Source organism: Leucoraja erinacea, chromosome 6 (assembly GCF_028641065.1).
Source record: "Leucoraja erinacea ecotype New England chromosome 6, Leri_hhj_1, whole genome shotgun sequence".
Classification (NCBI taxonomy): domain Eukaryota; kingdom Metazoa; phylum Chordata; class Chondrichthyes; order Rajiformes; family Rajidae; genus Leucoraja; species Leucoraja erinaceus.
The window spans coordinates 41,204,107-41,222,808 of NC_073382.1; the positions used below are offsets into that span (position 1 = coordinate 41,204,107).

At 42.5% G+C, this 18,702-nt stretch overlaps 1 protein-coding gene across 1 annotated transcript in view; it reads left to right on the forward strand.

Annotated features, from left to right (window-relative positions):
• Positions 1-17,068: 17,068 nt before the first annotated feature.
• The window catches only part of LOC129698002 (glypican-6-like), a 738,013-nt gene continuing 736,379 nt past the window's right edge, over positions 17,069-18,702 (forward strand). Inside the window, exon 1 of the mRNA XM_055636811.1 lies at positions 17,069-17,913. Within this exon, the coding sequence (XP_055492786.1) occupies positions 17,754-17,913 (160 nt within the window). The 5' untranslated portion in view covers positions 17,069-17,753. The remainder of the gene's footprint in view (positions 17,914-18,702) is intronic.

Sequence of the window (18,702 nt, forward strand, 5' to 3'; positions counted from 1 at the left end):
GCAGGACGAAGCTCACTCAGTGAGCATCTAGGTAATTACAAGTGCATGATTTCTGGTCACAATATAAAGAACAAAAATAATCTGCACCTCTGGGGAATGGAGAGAGAAGTAAATTAAAAGATTTCCTTTCTACAATCAGGAGAATTAAAAAAGGCACATACAACAACAGGAAAATCATTGTTAAAAACAATCTATTGGATTTCTTGCAGGCATATAGATGTGTGAGAAGTGAGATGGCACAGCAATCTTTACTGTCTCTACTGAGCAGCAAAAGCTAGGATCAGCAATTATTGGGTCAAGCAGAGGAATATGGTGAGTGCATCTGTTGGAAATTTGACTGACCTTTGTTGAAAATAATCCCATTCTGAATGAATTGTTCCCTCTGCAATTCCTGTTCACTCCTTCATTTTTCATGGACCACATACTTAAATGTAGAACTGTTCTTTTTTGAGTTAGGTATTGCTGGAATCCTTTCTTTTTTTTGAGAGGGGGGATGAGGAGTGGCAGAATGGAACTCACAGTAAGAAAAGGGGGAGGTATAAGCAAAAGAGTCAGTAGCACTACCTGCACGTGCAACAAAGTGGGCAAACTGGAGCTGCAACAGACTACATAGAGGGAAAGGGTTTGATGGCAGGAGATTCTACCCTCCACAAAGAAAAATCTTCCTACTTGTCCAATTCCATTGTAGGGTACTTGGTGTTAAATGTTCGCCCTATTACGCTGTCTGCTGATGTTGCTTAGCCTGCTTAATCCTTCCAGCATTATGCTTTTGTTTTGTATATCTTTTACAAACAGATTTGTGAAAATAATAAAGATATGAAATTATATAGGACATTGGTGAGACTACAGCTGGATGTCCTATATAGGTCCGGTCTTCCTACTTAAGGAAGGATATTTGCCATAAAGCAGTAAAAAAAAAAAGATTCACCACACTGATTCCTGGGATAAATAGATAATCCTATAAAGAGAGATTAAGCAGACCGGATATGTATTCTCTAAATATTAGATCGGAGTGATCTCATTGAAACATACAATATTTGTATGCAGCTGGACAGGATGAATGCAAAAATAATATTTCCCCTGGCTGGAGTGTCTAGAGCAGTGGACACTGTCTCAAAATAAGAAATTGGCCTACCAGGAACAGAGATTTCACTTGCTACTTGTTTTCTTCTAGTCTATCTATGTTCTCTTGCAATCCGTTAGTGAAATCATTTTTCATCTATTTATCAAATTTAGTATAACCATATAAACCATATAACAATTACAGCACGGAAACAGGCCATCTCGGCCCTACAAGTCCATGCCGAACAAATTTTTTTCCCCTTAGTCCCACCTGCCTGCACTCGTACCATAACCCTCCATTCCCTTCTCATCCATATGCCTATCCAATTTATTTTTAAATGATACCAATGAACCTGCCTCCACCACTTCCACTGGGAGCTCATTCCACACTGCCACCACTCTCTGCGTAAAGAAGTTCCCCCTCATATTACCCCTAAACTTCTGTCCCTTAATTCTGAAGTCATGTCCTCTTGTTTGAATCTTCCCTATTCTCAAAGGGAAAAGCTTGTCCACATCAACTCTGTCTATCCCTCTCATCATTTTAAAGACCTCTATCAGGTCCCCCCTTAACCTTCTGCGCTCCAGAGAATAAAGACCTAACTTATTCAACCTATCTCTGTAACTTAGTTGTTGAAACCCAGGCAACATTCTAGTAAATCTCCTCTGTACTCTTTCTATTTTGTTGACATCCTTCCTATAATTTGGCGACCAAAATTGTACCCCATACTCCAGATTTGGTCTCACCAATGCCTTGTACAATTTTAACATTACATCCCAGCTTCTATACTCAATACTCTGATTTATAAAGGCTAGCATACCAAAAGCTTTCTTTACCACCCTATCTATATGAGATTCCACCTTCAAGGAACTATGCACGGTTATACCCAGATCCCTCTGTTCAACTGTATTCTTCAATTCCCTACCATTTACCATGTACGTCCTATTTTGATTTGTCCTGCCAAGGTGTAGCACCTCACATTTATCAGCATTAAACTCCATCTGCCATCTTTCAGCCCATTTTTCCAAATGGCCTAAATCACTCTGTAGACTTTGGAAATCCTCTTCATTATCCACAACACCCCCTATCTTGGTATCATCTGCATACTTACTAATCCAATTTACCACACCTTCATCCAGATCATTGATGTACATGACAAACAACAAAGGACCCAACACAGATCCCTGAGGCACCCCACTAGTCACCTGCCTCCAACCCGATAAACAGCCATCCACCATTACCCTCTGGCTTCTCCCATTCAGCCACTGTTGAATCCATCTTGCTATTCCTGCATTTATACCCAACAGTTGAACCTTCTTAACCAACCTTCCATGAGGAACCTTGTCAAAGGCCTTACTAAAGTCCATATAGACAACATCCACTGCTTTACCCTCGTCAATTTCCCTAGTAACCTCTTCAAAAAATTCAAGAAGATTAGTCAAACATGACCTTCCAGGCACAAATCCATGTTGACTGTTCCTAATCAGACCCTGTTTATCTAGATGCTTATATATATTGTCTCTAAGTATCTTTTCCATTAATTTGCCCACCACTGAAGTCAAACTAACAGGTCTATAATTGCTAGGTTTACTCTTAGAACCCTTTTTAAACAATGGAACATGCGCAGTACGCCAATCCTCGGGGACTATTCCCGTTTCTAATGACATTTGAAATATTTCTGTCATAGCCCCGGCTATTTCTACACTAACTTCCCTCAATGTCCTAGGGAATATCCTGTCAGGACCTGGAGACTTATCCACTTTTATATTTTTCAAAAGTGTCAGTACTTCTTTTACTTTGAACCTCATAGTATCCATAGCTACTCTACTAGTTTCCCTTACCTCACATAATTCAATATCCTTCTCCTTGGTGAATACCGAAGAAAAAAAATTGTTCAATATCTCCCCCATCTCTTTTGGCTCTGCAGATAGCTGTCCACTCTGTCTCTCCAATGGACCAATTTTATCCCTCGTTATCCTTTTGCTATTAATATAGCTGTAGAAACCCTTTGGATTGACTTTCACCTTACTTGCCAAAGCAACCTCATATCTTCTTTTAGCTTTTCTAATTTCTTTCTTAAGATTCTTTTTACATTCCTTATACCCCTACTTATTGTAGATCTCCCTCTTTTTCCGAACAAGATGTCCAATTTCCCTTGAAAACCATGGCTCTTTCCAATTTTTACTGTTTCCTTTCAACCGAACAGGAACATAAAGATTCTGTACTCTTAAAATTTCCCCTTTAAATGTCCTCCATTTCTCTTCTACATCTTTCCCATAAAACAAAATGTCCCAGTTCACTCCTTTTAAATCATCTCGCATCGCATCGAAGTTAGCCTTTCTCCAATCAAAAATCTCAACCCTAGGTCCAGTTCTGACCCTCTCCATAATTATCTTGAAACTAATGGTATTGTGATCACTGGACCCGAAGTGCTCCCCAACGCATACCTCCGCCACCTGTCCCATCTCATTTCCTAACAGGAGGTCCAGCACTGCCCCTCCTCTAGTAGGTACCTCTATGTATTGCTGTAAAAAAAACTATCCTGCACACATTTTACAAACTCCAACCCATCCAGCCCATTTACAGAATGTGTTTCCCAGTCTATGTGTGGAAAGTTGAAATCTCCCACAATCACTACCTTGTGCTTACTACTAATATCTGCTATCTCCTTACATATTTGCTCTTCCAATTCTCGTTCCCCGTTTGGCGGTCTATAATACACCCCTATAAGAGTTGCTACACCTTTCCCACTTCTCAATTCCACCCAAATAGCCTCCCTAGATGAGCCCTCCAATCTATCCTGCCAAAGCACTGCTGTAATATCTTCCCTGACTAGCAATGCAACACCTCCACCTCTTGCCCCTCCAATTCTATCACACCTGAAGCAGCGAAATCCTGGAATATTTAGTTTCCAATCACTGCCCTTCACTGATCGCCACAACATCATACTTCCAGGTGTCTATCCAGACTCTAAGCTCATCAACCTTTCTTACAATGCTCCTAGCAATAAAATATGCACATTTAAGAAAACCCCCGTCTCTTATTCTCTGTTTATTTCCTTTTTTTTCTTTCTCCTCTTGTGTCCGAGTGCTTCCCATTTCTGCTTCCTGCCTCCCATTCTGTCTACTACCTTTCGCTATTTGAGTCCCTCGCCCCAACCATTCTAGTTTAAAGTCTAGTTTAAAGTATCATCTAGAAATTCTAGAATTTTACGCCGGACCATTTCAAGGCCTTTATTATACAATTAAAATAAATCATGATCCTAGTTAACTGCCAGTTAACCATCCTTCAGTCCAAACGATATATTTATTCCAATTTACTTTCCAATCTGCCCGTAATCTCTTTTTTTACATGGGGAGTCATTCTGCCATTCACTTTTCTTTTGTAGGATTTGTTAAATGTCTTCTGAAATATCATGTATGATGAATCTACTGCATGTATTGACTTCTTCTATTAACTCAAAGATTTAACCATATGTGTCAAACATAATTTGTTTTTAACAAAAATATAATTGTTCAACTTTGCTAATTCAAACCTCTATGCCCCCACCCCGTCTATTATTTCTGAAATCTAACTGCCCAGTCCTTATACAAAATTCTGACTGAGGTTTTCTCATTTATCTTTTTCTAAACCTCTGGCACATCCCCTGTATTTTGGGGCAAATATAAATTTCCCGTCCCACTTCCATCACCAACGTAGGATGATTTCCTGTTGTCTAATGTGATTTATTTCCTTAAAGTATAACCAGCCTCTTCAATAGCTTCTCCTTATCAATTTTCACTCACCATTAACTTTGCTATGTTGGCTTCCATTCAAAATTTGACAAATCGTCTTCCTTTGTCAGCATCAATACAATACAATACAAAGTATTCATCAATAATTCCAGTTAATTTCCACATTTATACCTAGATTACTTCTTGGTCCTTACTGGCCCACTGCATTTTTCTTACAATTCACATGTCCATGAAAGACCTTGCTCTCTTAGCTGGCATTCTAGTATCATATTTTCTCTTTGCCCTCTTCCCTCAGTTTACCAGAGTCATCATGGGTTTCTCTTGAATTATTCATTTCACTTGCTTTCTCCCAGTTCACCAAACTGAAATGGTATCTCTACTCATCTTTCCATGATTGCTGCTGAACCTGCTCAATATCTCCAACATTTCTTGTTTTTATTTATGCAATCCTTGAGCCATAACAGTTTTATGTGCCAAATGTTCATCTACTGTCAATTGATTTATTAGGTCTACTTGGCCGATCTCGCTCCTCAGAGCCAGATCTAACAATGGACCTCTGCATAATGGACGAAAAGCCTACGTACAAAACATAGAAACATAGAAAATAGGTGCAGGTGGAGGCCATTTGGCCCTTCGAGCCAGCACCGCCATTCATTGTCATCATGGCTGATCGTCCCCTATCAATAACCTGTGCCTACCTTCTCCCCATACCCCTTGAGTCCACTAGCCCCTAGAGCTCTATCTAACTCTCTCTTAAATCCATCCAATGACTTGACCTCCACTGCCCTCTGTGGAAGGGAATTCCACAAATTCACAACTCTCTGGGTGAAAAAGTTTTGTCTCACCTGTCTTAAATGACCCCCCCCTCCCCCTTATTCTAAGACTGTGGCCCCTGGTTCTGGACTCGCCCAACATTGGGAACATTTTTCCTGCATCTAGCTTGTCCAGTCCTTTTATAATTTTAAATGTTTCTATAAGATCCCCCCTCAACCTTCTAAACTCCAGTGAATACAGCCTAGTCTTTTCAATCTTTCCTCATATGACAGTGCCGCCATCCCAGGGGTCAATCTCGTGAACCTACGCTGCACTGCCTCAATCACAAGGATGTCCGTCATCAAATTAGGAGAACAAAACTGTATACAATACTCCAGATGTGGTTTCACCAGAGCCCTGTAACTGCAGAAGAACCTTGTAGATGGCTTATGCATGCAACCTATAATGTAGCTACCTCAACACCACTAACCACGCCCAGCCATATCAGTATAACTGTGATATCCTCCCCTTGTTCCTTCCTTTTGGTTCCAGTAAGCCTGAAGACTAGATGCAGTCAGTGCTGGGACGTGTGTGACATGTGCTTTAATAAAAGACTCAGTAAAGGTCACAGTGTGTCAGACTGGACTCCTTTACATGGTGTCAGAAGTGGGATACGAACCCACGCCTCCAGTTCAAGGACTTCCTTTTCGGCACCAGGTTCACTGTCGAGACGGATCATCAACCCTTGGTGACGATCCTCAACAAGCCAATCCACATTGCTCCAGCCAGACTACAGCGAATGATGCTACAGCTCCAGTGGTTCGACTTTCAGATCGTTTACAAGAGGGGCACTGAGATGCATGTGGCTGATGCGCTGTCCAGGGCCCCCCGGTCCTCCTGTGACAGACATCCCTACGAACAGGAGGACCTGCAGGTACTCAACGTCAACTTTGTTCCTTCGAAGCAGCTTCAGTGCCTGGTTGAGCACACCGCAATCGACCCCGACCTGCAACAGCTCGCATCTGTCATCCAGCGCGGGTGGCCAAGCAAACGGACTTCGTTGCCAGCTGGTGTCCACCCTTTCTTTCTGGTTCGCGATGAACTGGTGCTCCGGGACGGAATAATCATCAAGGGTCACAAGGTGGTCGTCCCTGCCTCCCTGTACGACTCGTACTACACCGCTGCCCACATGGGGCATCCCGGAGCTGATGCCACTGTCTCACATGCCCAAGAACAATACTATTGGCCTGGCATGGCAAAGTACATTAAGGCCCGTGTAGCCTCCTGTCCTGATTGCAACACTCTTGCCCCACATCAGCAGCGCCAGCCGCTTCTGCAGCAGCCTGCTCCTGCCATGCCCTGGTCATCGTTAGCTGCGGACATATTTGAATGGCGTGGCAAGCAGTACCTAGTGTTGGTCGATTCCTACTCGAACTGGTTCGAGGTAGACCTTCTCCCTGCTATCACCTCTGAAATGGTCATCAGTAGCTACGCCGACACTTCGCCACTTTTGGGTCCCCGGTCCGCTTACAGACCGACAGCGGCCGTCAGTTCACCAGTGCAGAATTTAAAGCCTTCGCTGTGAAGTAGAACTTCACTCACTACACCAGCAGCCCTGAATACCCGCAGAGCAACGACCTGGCTGAGCGTGCTGTCCGCAGTGCCAAGAACTTGCTTGAGCAGTCTCGTCTCTCCAATGTTTACTTCTACCAGGGTCTGTTAAACCTTCGTAACATTTCCAGGGACAGCACCATGCGATCCCCTGCCCAACGTCTAATGTCCCGCGTTCTTCGCCCACCGATGACGATCACCCAGCAATCCCTAGTGCCCAAGGTCCTCCAGCCTGCTGCCGTCCAGCAACGGATTGCTCAAAGGCACGAAGCACAGCGCTGCTCTCACGACAAGTCCTGCCGCCCTCTATCACCACTACTGCCTGGCCAGGTCGTCCGCATGCAGACAGCCACCAGATTCTCCCGACTTGCAACCGTGGTTGCGGTGGACAGTTCACCGCGGTCCTACTTGGTGGACTTTGAGGGGACTATCTACCGCCGTAGCCGTTGGCCAGCACCTGTTGGCCGTTAACGAGCCTAAGCCTCCTCCTCCTCCGCCCGCTTTCTCCTTCCCGGCTGTTCCTGCTCCTCCTCCTCTTCTTTCGGGTGGGGAGGGTGAGGGTGCCATGCGCACTCGCTCAGGTCGGATTGTCAAACCTCCAGACCGTTACGGTGATTTCGTTTAAATTTGCAGGTTTTGTATAACCACCTTGCCAACGTCATGACTTCAATTTTTAATTTTCTAAGGGAAGGGATGTAGATGGTTTATGCATGCAACCTATAATGTAGCTACCTCAATACCACTAACCACGCCCAGCCATATCAGTATAACTGTGATATCCTCCCCTTCTTCCTCCCTTTTGGTTCCAGTACGCCTGAAGACTAGATGCAGTCAGTGCTGGGACGTGTGTGACATGTGCTTTAATAAAAGACTCAGTAAAGGTCACAGTGTGTCAGACTGGACTCCTTTACAAACCTCTTTACTCCTGTACTGAAATTCTCTTGTAGTGAAGGCCACCATTCCATTAGCTTTCTTCACTGGCTGCTGTACCTGCACACCAACTTTCAGTGACCGGTGTACAGGACGCCCAGGTCTCGCTGCACCTCCCCCTTACCTAACCTAACCCCATTGAGATAATAATCTGCCCCCTTGTTTTTGCCGCTAAAGTGGATAACCTCACATTTATCTATATTATACTGCATCTGCCACGCATCTGCCCACTCACTCAACCTGTCCAGGTCACCCTGCAACCTCCTAACATCCTCTTCACAGTTCACACTGCCACCCAGCTTTGTGTCATCCGCAAACTTGCTAGTGTTACTCCTAATTCCCTCTTCCAAATCATTAATATATATGGTAAACAGTTGCGGCCCCAACACCGAGCCTTGTGGCACTCCTCTCACCATTGCCTGCCATTCTGATAAGGACGTGTTCACTCCTACTCTTTGCTTCCAGTCTGCCAACCAATTTTCTATCCATGTCAACACCATGTGCTCTAATTTTAGTCACCAGTCTCCCGTGCAGGACCTTATCAAAGGCTTTCTGAAAATCTAGATATACTACATCCACTGGCACCTCTTCATCCATTTTACTTGTCACATCCTCAAAAAATTCTAGAAGATTAGTCAAGCATGATTTCCCTTTCATAAATCCATGTTGACTTGGACTAATCCTTTTACTGCTATCCAGATGCCCCATTATTACCTCTTTAATAATTGACTCCAGCATCTTTCCCACCACCGAACTAACTGGTCTGTAATTCCCCGTTTTCCCTCTCGCTCCTTTCTTGAAAAGTGGAATAACATTAGCTATCCTCCAGTCCACAGGAACTGATCCTGAATCTATTGAACATTGGAAAACGTTCACCAATGCGTCCACAATTTCTAGAGCCACCTCCCTGAGGACCCTGGCATGCAGACCATCAGGCCCAGGGGATTTATCATCCCTCAGTCCCATTAGCCTACCCAATACTATTTCTCGCCTAATGAAAATTTCTTTCAGTTCCTCTACCCCCTTAGATCCTCTGTCCTCCAGTACCTCTGGGAGATTGTTTGATTGCCTTCAAGGGACCCACATTTGACTTTGCTACTCTTTTTCCCTTAACATATCTAAAGAAGCTTTTACTGTCCTTCTTTATATTCCTGGCCAGCTTCCCTTCGTACTTCATCTTTTCAGCCCGTATTGCCCGTTTTGTTTCCTTCTGTTGTCCAATGAAAGTTTCCCAATTCTCTCACTTCCGGCTACTCTTTGCTGTGTTATACATCTTTTCTTTTAGTTTTATTCTATCCCTAACTTCTCTTGGCAGCCACGGTTGCCTCCTACTCCCCTTAGAATCTTTCGTCCTTTTTGGAATGAAATGATCCTGCGCCTTCCGGATTATGCCCAGAAATTCCTGCCATTGCTGTTCCACCGTCATTCCTGCTAGAATTCCTTTCCAGTCTACCTTGGCCAGCTCCCCTCTCATGCCTTCATAGTCCCCTTTGTTCAACTGCATCACTGACACTTCCGATTTAACCTTCTCCTTCTCAAATTGCAGATTAAATCTAATCATATTATGATCACTACCTCCAAGCGGTTCCTTTATCTCGAGTTCTCTTATCATATCTGGTTCATTGGACAACACTAAATCCAGAATTGCCTTATTGTAATGGAGGTCGGCTCCATTACAAGCTGCTCTAAGAATCCATCTCGGAGGTATTCTACAAACTCTCTTTCTTGGGATCCTGAACCAACCTGATTTTCCCAGTCTACCTGCATATTGAAATCCTCCATCACCATAGTGGCATTACCTTTGTTACATGCCAGTTTTAACTCCTGCTGCAACCTATACCCTACATCCGGGCTACTATTTGGGGGTCTATATATAACACCAATTAGTGTCTTCTTGCCTTTACACTTCCTCAACTCAATCCCCAGTGACTTTACCTCATCAGTCCCCATGTCTTCCCTCGCAAGGGACTGAATTCCGTCCCTCACCAGCAGAGCTACCCCCCCTCCTCTGCCCACATGCCTGTCCTTTCTATAGGATGTATAACCCTGAATATTAAGTTCCCAGGCCCGATCCTCCTGCAGCCACGTCTCAGTAATCCCCACAATGTCATATCTACCAACCTCTAACTGAGCCTCAAGCTCATCTACTTTACTTCTTATACTTCGCGCATTCATATACAATACTTTTAATTCCTTACGCATCTCACCTTTCACATCGATCCCTATTACATTTGGCCATAATCTCCTATCCCTTTGTGAGCTTCCTTTCCCATTAAATCTGGGGTTATTAACTATCCCTTTATTCTCTTTCCCTTTAACTCCATCCTCGACTATCCTTTTTGACACCCCACCCCCCTTATTCAGTTTAAAACCACCCGTGTAGCAGTGGCAAACCTGCCTGCCAGAATGCTGGTCCCCCACCTGTTAAGATGCAATCCGTTCCTTTTGTACAGTTCCCCCTTACTCCAAAACAGATCCCAGTGATCTAAGAATCTAAATCCCTGCCCCCTGCACCAGTTCCTCAGCCACACATTCAGGTCCCATATCGCCCTGTTCCTGCTCTCCCCAGCACGAGGAACTGGAAGCCAACTGGAGATAACCACCCTGGAGGTCCTGCTTTTCAGCATTTTTCCGAGCTCTCTAAAGTCACGCTGCAGAATATTAATCTCCTTCTTTCCGACATTGTTTGTGCCGACATGCACTACCACTTCCAGCTGTTCACCACCCTTGAGGATTTTCTGCACTCTGCCCATGACATCCTGGATCCTGGCACCAGGGAGGCAGCACACCATCCTCGAATCCCATCTGATGCCTCAGAAACCCCTGTCCGTACCTCTCACAATGGAGTCTCCAACTACAATGGCGTTGCCTGACGTTGGCCTCTTTGGTTTTGGCTCAACAGCCCTTTTTGCTTCGCAAGCCAGTCCGCCGCTCAGTGTGATAACGTCTTCTGTCCTGACAGCTTCTAAGTGGGTGAACCTGGTCACAAGAGGTACAACACCTGGGGACGTTTGCATTCCATGTTTCCCTTCTTTTCTCACCGTCACCCACCTTCTTTCTTCCAGTACCTTAGGTGTAACAATCTTACTGTAGGACTTGTCGATGAACATACATACATGTCAATGAAGCTCCCCTGAACATATTTCAGAAATCCTTCCACTTTTGTTCTTTGCTTTTAATATAATCCAAATCACATCCTCCTTCTGTCGATTTCACAGTTAACCACCTCCTCTAATCCTGTAAATCGCCCCTGCGTTCGCTGGCGGCTACATTTAGGTGCTTTTATAGCAGTGGGGGTAAAAACTGTTATTTTAGTCTGTTTTCGTGCCCCTGGTCCTTGTAGATCGTGAACCGTCTGCCTATATTGTCTGCCCATTTTAATCCAATATTTTCAAGGAAAAAATATTTTTGAATTGTGCCCATTTAGATCCAATATTTTCAAGGAAAAAAAATATTTTTGAATAGCTTGAACTCAACCAGCATTTATAATTAAAGCTTGGTAGGTGTCAGCAACGACAGATGCTGCTAAATCAATATACTGGTTAATCAAGAGTCAGCCTTGGTACTTCCTTGACAAGTTCTAATGCTGGCCTCCACACCCTCTTAAATGTCAGTTATTGAAATGTTCCAGTTTGTGAGATAACTAAACATTTACTGTAATTTGTTTTAACCTTCTTAATTGTAACCTCTGGAGTAAATAGATGCCAAGGTTGAGAGTATATTTTGTAGCAAGAACTTTACTTCAACTGTTCATTAGAATAAATTTACCCAGGTTGGAATAAAATTGCACATCGCCATGAATGATATAAAGTATTGCAGGAAGTGTGTGATGGCACATTCCAAACAAAAGACTTCTAATATATTTTAGAGAACACACACAATTTATGGTGTTTAAAGACGTGAATCAACTACATTTTAAAGTGTAAATAGACACAAAAATCTGGTGTAACATATGACAGGCAGCATCTCTGGAGAGAAGGAATGGGTGACGTTTCGGGTCTCAACCCAAAACGTGACCCATTCCTTCTCTCCAGAGATGCTGCCTGTCCCGCTGAGTTACTTCAGCTATTTGTGTCTATCTTCAGTTTAAAACAGCTACTGCAGTTCCTTCCTAACATTAAAAAGTGAACTTGTTTGAAATATATAGTTTAAAAGGGTCTCGACACAAAACCTCACCCATTAATTCTCTCCAGAGATGCTGCCTGTCCTGCTGAGTTACTCCAGCTTTTTGTGTCTATCTGTAGTTTAACATTGTTCCTTTCATTGATTTATGGGTCAAAAAAGAAAAGTTCCTCAATGCTATTTAGTGATCCCTACTGGAAAAAGCTTGTGTGGTGTCAAACAAGAGCAGAATTGGCATAATCCGATCAGAAATGTTGGAATCACTCAGTATATCAGGCAACATTAACAGATATACTTATTTTGGGTCGATAGTTTTTCATTCAAATGGGAAGATCTTACTTATGAACAGTTTTTAAGCATGTGCAGACACAGTCGGAAGTTTGCTGGTTCAAGCCACACTCCAAGAAATGGGCAGATTATTTAGGCTGAAACTTTTGGACCATTTTGGTGTGAGGTGCGATCTTTTGGATGAAAATTTTAACTGAACCACCACATGCATTTGTAAAGTGAATATGAATACTCTCATATCCCCTTATCAAACAATTTAACCATTGCTATGCACCCACTATTTAGTGCCACGTGAGAATACATCCCCCCCCCCCCTCCAAAAAGAAAATATATTTTCAATTGCTATCTGTGCAACTTTCATATGATGTTTACCTACAAACTGACCGACACTGCATTTTTTTTTAAATGTTGCGCTGTGAATTATTTTAGAACATTGGGGAATGTGAAAGAAACACTGCAAATTCTTCCTTATTAAAAAAAATGGCAATGTTGATTTCTCAAAAGTGACTTGTTGTTGACAATTCTTTGTGACATGCTTTGTTTAGAATAGTGATAAATCTTTTAGCTGCAAAGCATAGTCCTTTTTCCTAACATGAGGAAGCCTGTTTTATATCTGCTTTACCACTAATCTCTTAAGGTCAAAATTGTGCTCATAAGCCTCAATCATTCTTGCATTTGTGGTCACCCCAATATCTGTGGGTTGCTATGTCCAGGTATACTTAAACCTCATATGATCTACTACTTCCAGCTACCATACTTTGTTCAGTAGACCACAATTAATCAGAAGTGAGAAAAAAAAATTTTTAAATACCCCTGATTTTTCTCCTGGGTTGGTCATAGCATTGGCTTATTTCCTGATGAATCAAGAACAATTCCATTGGTTTGAAAAATTGGAAAAAGTAGTAGAATAAAAAGGAGAAAGAAAAAGAAAGTGACCAAATTCATGTTTTATTTAAAAAAAATCTCTAACAACAAATTGGTAGCTATAAGAGGAAGGCAATTGCTTCAATTGGTCCCTTTCTGGGCCAAAGAGATCGAGTTTATTTTCGGAAACATTGATTTTGCATTAAATCGTATTAGGTTAAGTTTCAGCTTTAATTTTCTGTGGAATGTTTAATGACAATTAATGTGCCATTGCAATAACAATTGAAGATTACTATATGATTGAGAGAGCTATTATTTTTGCAAGGCCAAATCATGTTGGTACCAGTTTCAGTTTTATACATTCCTAATGGCAGGGAACATTACTGCATTGCTTTATTTTTCTGTACCAGTCCAACTCTATATCTCTGTGTTTCACCTCCTCTATTCTTGTAAGCATCAGGAAAGGCAACTCCTTTTCAGTCAATGCATTCAGATTCAACATCAAGTTATATGGGTCTGAAGAAGGATCCCAACCTGAAACGTCACCTATCGATGTTTTCTAGGGATGCTGCCTCACCAGCTGAGTTACTGCAGCACTTTTCACCTTTTTTTGTAAACCAGCATTTGCAGATCCTTGTTTCTTCAAGTTATACATTTTCAATTAATGGACCAGATATTGTTAGTCCCAACCCAATGTCCAGATTCAGCATATGGCATGCCCACACACCTGCACATCCGAGCTGAATGCAAAGAGCTAATCAGTGTCACTCTACACTCGAGTCAAACAGAAAGTTCTGAATGCTGACTGGGCTGTGCACAGTATAGTGTAGAAAACTGCTTCACGAATATCCATTACTGGGTGTAACAGAGGACAGCTGGAGAGGGAGCTTTGCCTTCTGTCGAAAATATCACTCATTTTAATAGTTTTTAATTTCTCTGATATTCACAGATTTTTTATGCTTTTCCTGTTGAAGTAATTAAAAATAAAATTAAAAACATGTTCTCAACTCCAAGGGCAAAGGTTTAATCCAGGTTTTCCTTCCACATTTCAAAGATATGCTGGTAGGTTAATTAATTAACTGCAGTGAACTACCCCTCGTACTGGTAAAAGGTCAAAAGGATTAAAGAACAGTTGATACACATTTGAGAGAATAAGTTGCAATGATACAGAAGAAAAGGGGAGAATAGGACAGATTGATCAGGAAACTTGGGATATGTTTGTGTAGGACTCTGTCCAAGTTATGAAACAGGCATTAGAATGTTGCGATAACATCACTTTGCAGAGTAAGGGAGCTAATGCCTTGTATGATGAAACAGTCAAGTCTGGTGGCAACAAGACTTGGATGATGGGTGAGTAGCTGAAGTATGGACTGAGTTGGTGAGGTTATATAGGTTGAACCAGGAGTTCCTAGAGATGGCACAGCTATGTGCTTTGAATCTCCTCTCGGGTTCATGTATAACATCAGTTCTGAGTAGTCTGGTTTAGTTTGCTAAAGAGCGGTTTGAAGACAGGAAATGCAGAATATAGATTTTAAGCAATTGCTTCAGTCTTCCCATTATTCAGTTGGAGAAAAATTCTGCTCATCCAGTACTACAAGCAGTTTGATATCTCAGAATATGTGGAGGTTTATGGGAGGCAGTGGCCAAAGTAGAAAAACACTTTATCTAATGTTATCATGTATATCACAATTAAAGCTGGACATATTTATGTGAGGCACTGGCAAGGATGACCTGGCATTACTAGTGAACTTATACAACTTATGGATGGTGATGGCGAAGAAGAGCATGTAAACAAGAAATAGAAAGGTAGATCTAAGGAGAACATTTGAGAATATTGCATTATGTATCAAACATTACAAGCTGGACATATTTTAATTTGCAGGTTATTTTTGGAATCTTGTGGCTGTCACATGAAAAACTTCAAAGAAACTGTGGCAGTGTGTGGTACATTTCTGAAGGGTGCTACATGTGCAGAGGTGGTGCAAGCCAGGGAGAGCATTCATGTAGTGGAGCTGTTATGCAGACTGGTGCTGGTCAACAATGTGCCCAATGTAGAGTAACATGGAGTGATGTGTTGCTCTGGGTGTGTGGTGTGAGAGGAGCAGCAAGTTAATGGAATTATTGGAGTTTACAGAATAAAATGTCAGTCTGTACCTTCTCCACACCTAATGGAATCTGAGATATTGTCTCCGATAGACACAACATGCTAGAGTAGCAGCAGGTCAGGCAGCATCTCTGGAGAAAATGAAAGTCTGAAGAAGGGTCCCGATCTAAAATATCACATATCCATCCCCTCCAGAGATGCTGCCTGACTAGTTGAGTTACTCCGGCGTTTGTGTCTGAATTGTTATAAAGAAAATAGTAAAAGGTTATTTTTTATTACATTGCCTCGGATGTTGGCCTCCATGGAACTCCCTGTTGGAACCACTCTGTGTTAGCTCCCCAACATGACCAACTCTTCCACAATTTCCACGGTTGACCACTAAGGAAGAGGAAGCAGGAATAAGCAGAGGCAGTCAAGAGTGATGAAATGAGAAAAGGAAGAGAGAAAGTGGGAAAAGGAACTGAAAAAGAGAAAGGGAAACAGAAGGAGAATGCAGAATACAGATGAGAGATAAACAGAGAGAGGCATATGCATGGAGAATTTAAAATCTCCATGACAATGAGCCCCTTTGCTTGAAAACTTGGACTGAGGCTGGTTTTGCTGTCTGTTACATGGCCCTGGATGAGGGCAGCAATTCCCAGCCCCCCCCCCCCCTTCATTCTTGTTTTTCTCTCCTGCCTTTATGATCTCCCCCATCTCTTGCTTCCCTCCTCTCCTCTTTATTATCCAACCTATTTCCATGTTTCCTTCTTATGATCTATCCTTTTCAACTCTCTACCTGCCTTACTTCATCCTTATTCCTCCTCACCTCCACCATCTCTATTTCATCGTCCCCATCTCTTAATTTCCCCCACAGCACATTTCCCTCTGTACCTTCCATTTATCCTCCCTACTGTACCATTCACTTCCCTTTCTTTGCATCAAGTGCTTTTTCTTCACTTCAAAACATTGTCACACCTAACCCTTTTAACATCCACATTCCTCTGCCTCACATTTTCCCACATCGTCTTATCCTCTCCTCCCCCTTCTCTCCCTCGTTTTTTTTTTATCCCATCCCGTTTGCCTAATCCTCACTCGTGTCAACAAGACTCCTTTGGTCACAGTCTCAATTCTGAGACAATAAGTCAAAGGTTATAATTGAATAATGTCCACGCAGTTATTCATTCATTCAACTTATTCATGCATTCAATAATTTTAGTCGCAGTTTTGGAAGAGCTATTCTTGCTGATAGTCCAAAAGATTTAAAAAGATTCCAAAGCAGATGTAAAAGGACACACCCCTCTGATGTGGTAGCTTTTCTAAGCTAACACCAATCATTCATCCAAATGCTTTTAGTAGGATCCTGCAATAGGCAAAGTGACTGCTGACTGTGCCTGCACAGCAGTAGATTTTGCACTTCAAACACATTCATTACATGTGAAATGAGATGTGGAAAGGCACTAAACCACTACCAGTTTACTTTTGAGAAATGGGTGACATTTTAAAATAAACATTGTAATTATCTTCCACAGCAGTTCTGGAGTGGGGGTGGGGTGGAGAGAACAGCTCTGTGTTCACAGGCCGCTGCTGCTGGGCAGTCATGCATTAAATAGCGCAGCAGGTCTTTAGCAGTTCCATGAACTACGTTTACTCACTTGCTACCAGTTCATCCGCCGTCCCCTTTAAATATGTGGTTCGTAAATGTAACTTTAAATCCAGATAGCAAGCGAAACTGTTTGCAGGGAAATATTGACGCGGGCCAGATTTACCTGACAGGAATACATCGTGTATAGAAGAAATGATTAGGGATTTGACGTGCTTCTCATTTCCTTCCCCGGCGAATCACACACGATGATCCAGTCCGGGCTTTGCCTTGCACCATGCTCCTTTGGTCTGAGAACATCCAGAGACGGAGGGGTTTTTATTCCGGGATCTCTCTATTACTCTGAGGTCTTAGTCTCAGCCTGTCCGAGTGAACTTCACAGACCGAGCACACATTGGGATTTCATGCACACACAGGATCCATGAGGGTGGCCTCTGGTCGCAGTTCTGCATTATCCAGACTATATCGGTCGAGGAGATATAGAGGACTTCTTGCCTTTTTTTTCTAAGCAAACCGTTCTCAGACAATATATACATGCACAAACACCGTAACCAACGGCCGGGGGGCATATAGTGGAGATCAGCGAGCGCTGCCTGGAGAAATCGCCTTCGTCTCTCGGAACTGTTTGGACTTTACCAGGGAGTTCGTCAGGGTTTGGGCTGGGAAAAAAAAAAAGTGGATTTTCAAGATTAATCTGCACACACCATGTCCTGGATTATTGCTGTTGTGGCGGGGCTTTTCAGCTTGACTGTGCTTTATGATTCGGTTGTGGCTGATGCGAAGGGTCGAACCTGTTCTGAGGTGAGACAAGCGTACGGTGCGAAGGGATTCAGCCTCAGTAACATCCCCTACCAAGAGATCTCGGGTAAGGACACTTTAAACCTCAACAGTAGCTCCACGAGAGCGCGGCCAATTTGCGCACTCGGAATGGTCCAGACTGCTTCTTAAGGTGCATTTCAAGTTGGAGCTTTGTTCAGTGTTTAGCCGAGGTTAATCATTGTTGAATAATGCAGGAGGTGTAAGACATCCGCTTTCACTACCTGGGGTCCCGAAGGTTCGAATGATCCAAGTTAACTGAAAAGACTCGTTTAAATCTGAATTACAACATGGGAAAAAAAACAATACATTTTTACAGCGGTAGGAATGCTTTTCCAGATCACGGCGTGGTTAAAAAAAAGCACTTCCCAGTCAACAACTTTTATTTTTCAATTTATTAGATCAAGGAAAGGAATCACCCTTTAATATGCTATTAAATCTCAAAACCAAAGCTGAGCATATGTAATAAAGAGCTTTTTTTTTTGCCATTACTGGAGGGCATCGCTGCTGTAATCTAATACTTCAAAATGCATACAACCTTGCTACTTAGTGATTAACTGGAATTAGTTTTATTGAAAAGGTCCTCGGGATATTATTACACACAAAGATTGAACAATGCACATATTTTTATGTTGTAGTTTGGGACACATAATGTGCCGATAGACCCATTATGAGCTGATCAGAAAGTACCAAAGGTAACATTCTCCGAGAGCAAATATCCCCCCCCCCTCCGATCTTCATTGTCCAGTAAAAAACAGTAGTAGTTACAACAAAGTACTAAATATGCAATTTTGTCCAATGGTCAGAGGCTTAGCATATAAATACATAATTGTCACAG